Raw genomic sequence first — 10,448 nt, forward strand, 5'->3', positions numbered from 1 at the left:
ATGTCGTTTCACCTTTATTGTAGTGTTTTGTTTTTAATCATTGCAACATGTTGCAGTTACATTTGCAATAACACATTTCAGGAAGGAATATTTTTTAGCCTCTAGCCTTTTTGATATTGTAACCTTTGATATATGTAGATATATCTATATATCTATATCTATATATATTGATCTGCTCGGAGAGATATATATGGACATAGATACGTATCTATATCTATTTATATAAATATATATATCGGTTGTCTGCTCATTGGGACATAATAGACTATCAAAATAGACTAGAAATCAAACACTTGTAACTATTTTTAGAGTCTGTATGAACATCATTTTTCAAAGTAAAAGCTTTTTTTTTCCAAACATGTGAAAAAGCTCTCAATTTGCGCTCAATCCGGCAGCAGACACGCTAGGCAAAACTACCACTGGATTCTAGTTTCTAATGTTTAGCTTAGGCATTTGTATCGTAGAACTTGAATTGTTTGTAAATCACATATGCCTTTTTGTAACAGTTTTCTACTGAACATGAACATCATCACTGATTAATTAATTTTACTGAAAAGTCATCAATTTGTTTCTAACTGTCGGTTACTATGTGAACCTGGATTGCATCTCCTCCTCCTCCTCCTTCTCCTCCTCCTTTTTTTTAGTGTGCGACAGTAACTGAAGCACCGGCGTTCTCTGCTCATTCAAAACGATTCGTCAAAATTTGTAAAAAGTGGTTACGCTTACTAATGCACCAGCTCGCAGAATCAAAAGGCAATGTTATGTTGAAGCTACTGCCGTGCTTCTTTGTCCGTGAAATCTTGTGCTACTTGGAAATTCAAGTGTACCAAAGTGTTTTGTCTCACAGTTGTCCCTTTTTCCAAGATGCTCAATGCGTCACTTCTACATAGATTACAAATAAACAACTTTTTCTTTGACTTTTCTGTGTCAAGTCTTTTTCTTTTTAAGCGCTCATGGCTGCAGTTGGGCGACACGGTGGCGCAGTGGTCAACGCTACCACCTCGTAGCAGGAAGGTTGTGGGTTCGATTCCGGGCCTTGGGTCTTGCGTGGAGTTTGCAAGTTCACCGTGTGTCTGTGTGTGTGTTCTCCCTGTGTTCTCCAGGTTCCTCCCACAGTTCAAAAACCATGCATGTGAGGTGACCTGGGAACTCTAAATTGTCCATAAGTGTGAATGTGAGTTCATATATGTCCTTATTTAAAGAGCTCATGGCTGCAATCAATGTCTGTGAATGTGTTTTGCATTTATTAAAAATTGAATGAAAGCCCCATTTTTCTGAACTTAAAAATAGGAACTGCCAATGCTCCTGTGATTGTAATTATAAATAATTAAAATACATTTAATCAAAAGTTTCTGTGCATAAACCGGTTAAAGAAGAACTGCACCATCAACCCGCTACACCACAGTCGGAGGCTTCCGTCGTGCTGAGCTATCGGCCCTGACAGACATGGTAGAATGACATTAAGTGTGTTCTTCTGCAAACTACTAAATGTGCCAAAAAAAACAAACAAACATGGAAAACATGCAAGAACAAATTTAATATTAAAGAATTAACAGATTAATTTGTTCAGAAAACTGATTATTGGTTTCAGTGAGTAATTATAAGAGCATTGGGATCTACTCCCTATTTCATTCAAAATGTAATTAAAAACAATTCTATTTCTACCTGTTGTGTGTGGTTCCCCTGCAGAGTAAGCTGGTGCATGTTGGCTTCAGAGAGTCCTCGCATACAGTCTGCAAATGCTATAAAAACAATTGGCCACAGCAGTGTTTCAAAACTCCGGCTTGTGGTTGCCTCTCATTCTCCTGCCTTTCATCTGTGGGTTTTCATTGACACCTTGCTGCAGTCTCTTCCTGCTTTCATCAGAGCTGAATGCACGCTAATTAGCTACGCAACCTCAAGAGCGATTCAGGCGGCTAAAAGTTTGAAGCATAACAATCGTGATGGAAAATTTGCAACTGGCCATGCCGACGAGGAGATGATCCAATGACTATTTCAACACACTGTCAAAAAGATCCGTCTTCAGAGATATACAGGCTCAGCTGGAATGACCCAGATATATTGTTACCGTTTCTGAACTACAACTGCAAGCAATTTTTCTGGTTCACCGTGAACATGTTCTTATCAACCAGCTGCAAACGAACAGTTTGTTTTTAGATGGATGGATTTCGGATGTTTCGTTCTCTTAGCTTTCATGAAAGCCACACTCGCCAAGTACGGCCTGTTAAATGACAGTTACTTTGACCCTGAACAGGGTGTACCATTTTTTCCTACTTGGGATATCCACCTTAGATTAGATTAAACAGATTATATTTCTCTGGCTCTGACCTTCCTGCACTCACCGTCACGGCTTATTGACATGTGCTCTAAGATTTTCAGGGCATCCATCCCATCATAAATCTAACACCCCCCAGCAGGTGGTAACTGCATAGACGTCTCTCCCACAAAGATAGGCCTCTCTCATTTGGTTGTCTCTGGGTGAAGCTCAAAGCGTTGAACCTTCAAAGGATTCGATTATCAATGGGAGTTATACCCCAAACGTGTTCGGTATCCAGAAAACTGAGCTCGCAAATGCACAATGGGTGTGTGTGTTCTTCATTTTGACCATCAAAGAGCATTTGAATAACTTAGTTTAGCTGTATTATTGAGACTTAGAATTGGATTTATACAGTGGATTTCATATTGGTGAAATTAAAAAGGAAGGAGGAAATAGCCGATTGTCCTTCATGGGCTTCGGTAGTAACGTGGCGTGACCAGTAAAAGGAGACCAGAAACATTTCTCAAACTTTTTTTTTTTTTTTTTTAAAGAACATCTTATAAACTTCTTATCGCACCCTGACACACAGGTTCAAACCGTTCTGAATGTTCTGACGGTACGTTTTCCCTACGAGGGAGGGAGGAGCTCTGCAGACAGTGCGTCATGTGCAACTGTGTTTAACCAACACGGTTTATACCACGAACATTGGCTAATCAGCACTGGCCACCTTGCTGAGACTGATAGAAATGCCTGTCATTAGCCGTGCAGCTACTTGCATATAAAACAAACACGAAAGCCGTTGGCGGCGGCACACGAAAATTCAGAACACACAATACTCAAAGAATCTGATCGGTCAGTGGATGTTGCCGTTGTCGTTGAGATCACAACCGTATCTTCCCCGGTTTCATGACTTTATTTCCATAAAGAGAAAAAAAATAATCTTAATTTATAATAAATTAAATAACAAAAATAAAGTAACATCCAGCAAGTCTTTCAGGTTCCATTGAAACAAGTCCCATACATACGTAGGAATAGAACATAATAATAATGATCATAAAAAAAAAGATGTGCAGCAACATTCAGTATCAGCTTTCATCAAGGTGCTGCCGTACTGCATGCGCACAAACGAAAAGTAAAAATAAAGCACGGCATAACCTGGTACGCTGTACACAAAATAATATACAACAGATTGAGTCAGTGTACAGTGAATTCTTTAAAATAGGCCTCTGTTTGAACACGACGTTTCGTATAAGACACAAGTCAGAAAACAGAGTGAACGCTTCACCTTCAGTCTCTAAAGCTGCTCTAAAAACACGACCGTTCGGCCATTTCACAACATCTTCACATCAGCCTGACACGCATGAGGCCATTTGGAACACCAAAGCTTTATAAAAACGCTCTATTTTTGTATATATATTTATTTATTTATTTATTTATTCATATGTACTCAAGGCTCTTTTTTTTTTTTTTTTGAGACAACAATTCCGGCGGTTCTCTGGAAATGAGGATGAGCCGATTTACCGAAAGCAAATCGCGTGCATGCCTCACATGCTCGCAGATGCACGGCATGAAACACAGCAAGTGGCCAGAGGGATGAGCGAAACGTCTCCATCGCACAGCCAAAAGTCAAAACTGAAACCCTCCGTGGGGCAAAAACACTACGAGGACGTCCCCCTCCGTTTGGCGGCGGGACAGACGGCAAATGGCCTCCGGCGAAAAGCCACGTGAGTCATTTCAGTGGCGGAGTCACACGAAGATGAACACGCGGGCATGAAAGTGAAAGGTGAAAAGGTGAGAGGTGAACAAGTGGGAGAGGAACGCGGGGAACTAAGGGAGCCACTTGTGCCGGTGTGAACGCGCTTTTCCGAGGCTTCTCGCTTAACTGGTGAATCTGTAAACAATGGTGTGAGTCACGGAGGCGTTGGACAGCGGGGGGAGAGAGAGAGAAAAAAAAAAGAGAAGAAAAAGGGCGACATCATCCGTCAACGCCGCAGCCCCTCTGGAGCCGTTCTCTCATTTTTTCCATCAAGATACACCCACTTTAAAAACAGAGACGTTATTCATTCGCGGTACCTAGATACAAGGAACTCGAAAATAAATTTGCCGAGCTGGCGGGGAGCACGTCTGTCCAGCGCCCCTCCTCTCTCTCCCTTCCTGACCCTCCCACCCCTGCTGCGGGGCCACTCAGTGCGGGTGGAGGGGGGTGGCGGGGTGGGGGGGGTGATTGGAAACAAGGGCGACGAGCCAAGATGGCGGCGAAATAACTTGGATACGCGGCGCGGCGGGAAAAAACCTTGAACCCCGTAAACGCCTCGCAGGGAGGTTGGGGTTTGGGGTTGGGATAGTGGGAGTGGGGGAGAGTGAGGGGCCGTGGGGGGGGTGGGGGGGGGGTGCGAGTGCATGTGTTGCCTTTAGGCGCGTGCGCGGGAGTGCTTCTGTGCGCGACTAACAGGGGAGGGGCGTGTCCCCAGGAAATGAAAAGAGACCAAAAAAAAAAAAAAAAAACCCAACATAGCAAAACGTGTAACGCATATGCTGCGTGCGCGCGCGCGCGCGCGCGAGTGCGTGCGTGTGTCCATGTGTGCGTGCGTATGTGTGAGGGTGTTGCGTCTCCCCACTCCCCAACCCCCCAGGCCCCCTGACAGAGCTGTGTGCTGCTGCGTGTTGACGTCCTGGCTCAGTCTGAAGCTATGACTCCCCCTGTTATGTAACTCCGGCATGTGGCTCTGCCTCTGGAGAGCCGAGGCCTGGAGGCCAGAGCTGGAGCCATGTGAACGACGTGCCTAAAACTGGCTCGCTGAGCACATGCACTCATCATTTTTTTTGTCTTTTTTTTTTTTTTTTCTTTTTTTCCGAGTGTGAGGTCCTGACAGGGGGTTGTGTGGGGGTTGGGGGAGGGGCTGGAGAACGGCTGGATGCTCGGCGTGTTGAACACGGGCGTGAAGGGCCGTCCGAGGGGTACAATGCGTCACGCCTATTGCGCCCCCCCCCCCCCACCACTGGTTACAGGGCGACGCCGCCCATCCTGTCCTCCAGGGGGCGGAACAACGAGTTGGACGGGTTGTCGACCGCGGCAGCTCGCGAGGCGTCCGTCGCCGCCGGTGGATTCCTGCTAATAACCAGGTCCAGGCTCTGGCCTGCCTCTATAATCAGAGGCACAGTCAGACAACAGTCCAGGTCCCTGGTCCTGACGTGGTTCACCTGCGGGGGGGGGGGATCAGAGTCGCCTCAGTCGTCTAGTTTCACCAAAGTGACAGTTTGACAGACATGTAATCATTTCGCAGATCTACGTATCTTCAGCTACTATATGAAGGTCATTCGACTGGAAGAGGATGAGGGAGACAAGAAGAGAAAGAAATTAAGATGTCTGTTATGTATGTTTTGCCCCCCTTGCGCCTTCTTATGTAAGCGTCTTTGGGTTATGAAAAGCGCTACATAAATCCAAGTTATTATTATTATTAAGAAAATGGAATCTTTTTTTTTTTTTCAAGCTTCCGATTTGGGAATGAAGTTGGAATTTTGAGATTACAGTTGAAATTTCGAGAATGAAGTTGATGTAAAAAAGACAAAATTGTGTGAATAAAATCGGAATTTTGCAATTAATGTCAACATGAAGTAAGTAAAAAAATGTCAAGAGTAAAGTGGAAAGGCTCTGTGCGCAAGTCTAGTCAAGTGCTTCTGTTTCCCAACGACTGTGGGTGAACCTTGTGGGTTCTCTGCAGTTTACTTTTAACTGTGGATAACTTTGGTTACACCATCCACTTTATTCACAAAATGTCCACTTTATTTGCGTCAACGTAATTTGTGAAATGTCTACTTTATTCACGATATTTTGTTGTTTTTTTTTAACGTCGACTTTGTTCACAAAATTTCCACTTTCTTCACAAAATTAGACTTTTTTACTTCAACTTTATTCACAAAAGTTTGACTTTATTCACGAAATTTCAACGTCAAACTCAAAATGAAAACAAAAATCTCCCTCCTGTAATGTTTCTTCTCTTGTTGTGGGCCTAATCTTCTTTCGTACATTCGGGTCCTGAACTCTGTAGATGATTCAAATACCAGAATACTTTGTTTTACTGTGTTTACAGCCAAAGCCCTCACTTTAAACCTCCTAAAACTGTCACTTGGTTGGAACTTCATGCAAATTTTGAGAGGCAGAAGTATTTTGTTGGAGGAGGTGGCTGCAGGGGACATCATAACTGACATAGGAGTGGTAACAAGTAGACACCTGAAAGGCCTACGTGACTGTTTTGTTGTTCTAACTAATGTTTGTATTTTTTTTAAACGTTTTCAGCGTGACCAAGACCAATCTCGAGTACAACAACACTAGAGGAACACTAGATACCCATACCCTTTGTGACATCACAAAGGGCCTATTTCCTCACATGACAATTTTTTTTACGCCACCCCCCCCCCCAAAAAAACAAAAAAAACCCTATGGTACCTGCAGGATGCGATCGAATGGTTTGAGGCCGGCCTGCTCGGCGGGGCCGTGCGGGCGGATCATGTTGACGTAAACGCCCTTCTCCAGGAGCCCGTCTGAAACGCTGAAGCCAAAGTCGCGGCTCTCCAGGTCCTTCCTGATGGTCACCTGTAAACACACACAGAGCGCGCGTTGGAGGCAGCACACGGCGGCTGCGTGTTTCGCAAGCGATGAGAACAACAAGATAAGAGTGAGCCTCTCGGGGTTGGACGGTCAAAACGCTCAAAGACGTTGCGAGCGCTGAAGGTTTGAGACGGCACTGTGTGTGTGTGTGTGTGTGTGTGTGTGTGTGTGTTTTGTTCAATTAATGACATGTTTTAATTTAAACTTGGATTATCGATAATATAAAAAAGTGCCGGTGCCAACATAAAAATAACCACACAGCTGCAGGAACTGTTTTGAATATTACAGGTGTGTTATTGTGTCCATCATCCACCTTCTGTATACACAACAGATTAAACAGCTTTCTGTGTCATTTTTTTCCTCCCACCTTTTCGTGTTCTCATCGACGGCAAAACCACGTAGGCAGACCAGAAAAGAGGAGGGAGGGGCAGAGGGGGTTGCAGCTTTGACGTGCAACCCGAGACGACTTTCCATGAGATCACACGAAGGTGTGTCAACTCCAAACATTTCTCGTATATATCCACGCCGCCGGACCGCCATGGCCTCCGCTGTTGCCGCTGTCCCATTTCCCCCCCCCCCCCCCCTCCCTCCCTCCCGGGTCTCGCTCGGCGTGCGGCCAATGTGCTGATTGCAACACGCAGGCGCAGGCAGGCAGGGGTCACAGCGTGTGTACCCTTCAACTTGAACAGGTAATGAGTGTTGTGTGTTCCTGACATGCACACACTGCAAGTCCTGACTGGCCGCACATCCACTGGGTGCATTTACTGTACACCGACCGGCACAGTGAGACATGCGGGGAAGCACGAAGGTAGAAATCTTTTAATGGCTACGTTCCCCTGGGACACTGTTGTTTGCACGGCTCAGCACCGTAACGTCAGCCAAAGAACTTTGTATTTAAACATAGGTGGCTTTTTTAAGCAAACAAAGTGGAATATCACTTTGTATTCTGTAAGTTGTTTTTCAGATTAATATGCGATTACCAGGGAAAATGACACCGGTACTGGTTAAGAGAGAAAATGCATGATTCACACAAAGTTGAACTTTGACCCGTTATCTCAGCAGCAACGTGTCCATTGAAGGTGACACTTTCTTATCCGCTCAGCTGTTTGGGAATTTGAATTCCATGCAGTGCCATTACAGGGGAAGTCGTGGGCTGCGACATCATGAAACCCAAATTTGTTTGTTTCCATCCAAGTTACTGTCATGTGTTTTGGCCCGAGTTCGTAGCAGAGCCTTACGCAAAGGAGCGCGTTCATGTTACATCAGCTACGCCATGTGGAACCATGTGGAACCTGAAATATTATGTATAATTGCAAAATCCTGGCGAGAACATGTCATGGTTTCAAGACAAATGGGACTAATGCAACTTACTGACACACTGGTGAGTCATAAGTATCTGAAATTTCACTTTCTGTTGAAATGCAAGTGGGTTAAAAAAAAAAACACAGAAAAAAAACATGCTTTGGTAGATTGAGTGTTTTGAGGCCTGGAGCTTTTTCTGTATTGGTTTACATTACTGTTGCTGAAAGGAATGTGCATAATGTATAACTCATTTTTTAAAAGGATGCACTTTGAAATGAATACAAGACATCATTGATGGACATTTCATTCATTGTATTTGGAGTTGATGGCAAATCAAGTCTTGTAAATGTAGCATTCTTGTCTTCCATGTGTTGCCTTTTAGGTGTACACTACCAGTCAAAAGTTTGGACACACCCTATTGATTAATGTGTTTTCTTTCTATTGACATTGCAGTTTCTCACTGAAAGCATCAAAACTACGTATGAACACACATGGGATTATGTAGGAAACAATAAAAGTGTAAAATAACTCAAACACGCTTTAGATTTGAATTCTTCAAAATAGCCACCTTTCACAAAAAGCATATTTAGAGTTATCTATCTATCTGCAGTGTAGAAAGTTGTAAAGATTTAAAAAAAAATAAAAATAAAAATAAAAAACTGCATGAGAAGGTGTTTCCACACTTTTGACTGATTGTGTATGGGTATGAATTCCATGCTGTGGGCCTCAGACAGAACTGACTACCTTGTGAAGGGCCAGGGTGGTGGAGGTGGTGGACAGAACATCAGCAGATTCCCCTTGACCTCTGGCCAACTTCTCTCTGGCTCCACTTAGTGAGTTCAGGTTGCCTTGGTTCTCAGGGACCCCCTCCTTCTTAATTAGACTTATTTCAGGCTGGAACATTGAATCCTCGTCGGTCTTGGTCTCCTCTAGGTACAGACTGAGAGCACTTCCTGTCATAGATGCCTGAGGACGCACAGCAACGGCGGGGTTGAGTTTTGCAAAGGAAAATGGGAACAAGTAAACACACACACAGACTTAATCTCCCGTGATGCTCACAGAGCCTGATTAGAGGCCGAGGCACTGCACCGGTGTTGCTGTCTTGGCAGATTTAGTAACGGATTATACACCCCGGCGATTATCATAATGCATCTGGCATTGTCATTTAGGCCGCCGGCGCTCCTGTGAACGCATGCATGGGGACAGGGCAGATGGCGGGTTTGAAGGAAACAGGTGACGACGTGCAGGTCCTACCTCCAGCTCCCTGAGGATCTCCGACTGGCCGCAGGTCTCCAGGTCCCGCAGAGCCTGGGACCAGAAGCTGTCCTCCTGGTTCAGGGTGCCGTTGCAACGAGGAGGGCTGATGAATCTACGACAACGCAGGAACCAAAGCGTGAGAGCAGCATGGCCGCCTCGAGGGCCGCGGCTGCTTGCGAAAAGCAGGAAAGCGGGAAATGCAGCGGCTTTCTTTGTGTTGTGTGTGTCAGAAAGTCGTCCTGAAAAATCTCCCACACTGAGGGAGATCCCACGCTTAAAGAGTCCACTAGATTGTATTTTTTTTTTAAGCATTTTTATTTTTTATTTTTTAAGGGTTCAATTTCACAAAAGTCACCCAAAAAACAAAAAAGGGAGGAGGGGAAAAAGCAGAGAGTTGAAAACATGTGACACAGAAGTTCAGGTGCGGGGAAAAAAAAAAAGTGAGACAGATAAAGATGTATCCTTGGGTTGCTCTAGGTGCTCTCGCAGAAAATGTTTTTTTGTTTTTGTTTTTTTTTGGTGTTGGACAGGGGGTGACAGAAAAAAGACGAGTCTATGTGAAAACACCAAAGAGCTTGTGGGCAGTTAGTAAAGCAGATGGGAAAGAGAATACCTAAGAAAGACAGAAAGAAAAGAGGACAGTTTGGAAAAAGCACAAACGAGTAAGCGTACAACATGAAATGATGAGAAAATAAATTAATTTGCTTTTGTCAATGGGCAAAAAAAAAAATGGAAAAAAAGAAAATGAATACTTTCGCTACACAGTGGTGGAAGTGGTTCGAGTATTATTCGCTGAACAAGAACCTAGCAGGCAGGATGGTAAGTTCTCTGAATCTTCAAAGGGGATTGGAAGAGCAGACCAGACAGTTTAGCTATCGGACCACTTTGTGATTCTGTGCCTTAAAAAATAACTTGGTTAAAGCCAGTGAGGCGAAAAAGGAGCGCAACCTTTTGCACTGAGAAAAACCTCAGCGTTGCTTTTTGTCATCGCTTTAACGTGAAACATCCTTCCCGTCCTGATAA

The 10,448-nt window shown here is 44.2% G+C and overlaps 1 protein-coding gene across 4 annotated transcripts in view; it reads right to left on the bottom strand.

Moving 5' to 3' along the window:
* Nucleotides 1–3,113: 3,113 nt before the first annotated feature.
* LOC142888618 (glutamate receptor-interacting protein 2-like) overlaps nucleotides 3,114–10,448 on the bottom strand; it is a 35,107-nt gene continuing 27,772 nt past the window's right edge. For 3 of the 4 annotated variants that reach the window (XM_076027095.1, XM_076027094.1, XM_076027093.1), the window contains 4 exons: nucleotides 9,423–9,537; nucleotides 8,913–9,134; nucleotides 6,705–6,851; nucleotides 3,114–5,458 (listed from right to left, as the gene is read on the bottom strand). In XM_076027095.1, coding sequence (XP_075883210.1) covers nucleotides 5,261–5,458; nucleotides 6,705–6,851; nucleotides 8,913–9,134; nucleotides 9,423–9,537 — 682 coding nt within the window. In that variant the 3' untranslated portion in view covers nucleotides 3,114–5,260. Of the gene's footprint in view, nucleotides 5,459–6,704; nucleotides 6,852–8,912; nucleotides 9,135–9,422; nucleotides 9,538–9,600; nucleotides 10,039–10,448 lie in introns of those variants that run through there. The other variant, XM_076027096.1, reaches the window with a different exon arrangement.

The sequence above is a fragment of the Nelusetta ayraudi genome, unplaced genomic scaffold (genome assembly GCF_046127955.1).
Source record: "Nelusetta ayraudi isolate G7.1 ecotype Tasmania unplaced genomic scaffold, CSIRO-AGI_Nayr_v1 ptg000019l, whole genome shotgun sequence".
Classification (NCBI taxonomy): Eukaryota; Metazoa; Chordata; class Actinopteri; order Tetraodontiformes; family Monacanthidae; genus Nelusetta; species Nelusetta ayraudi.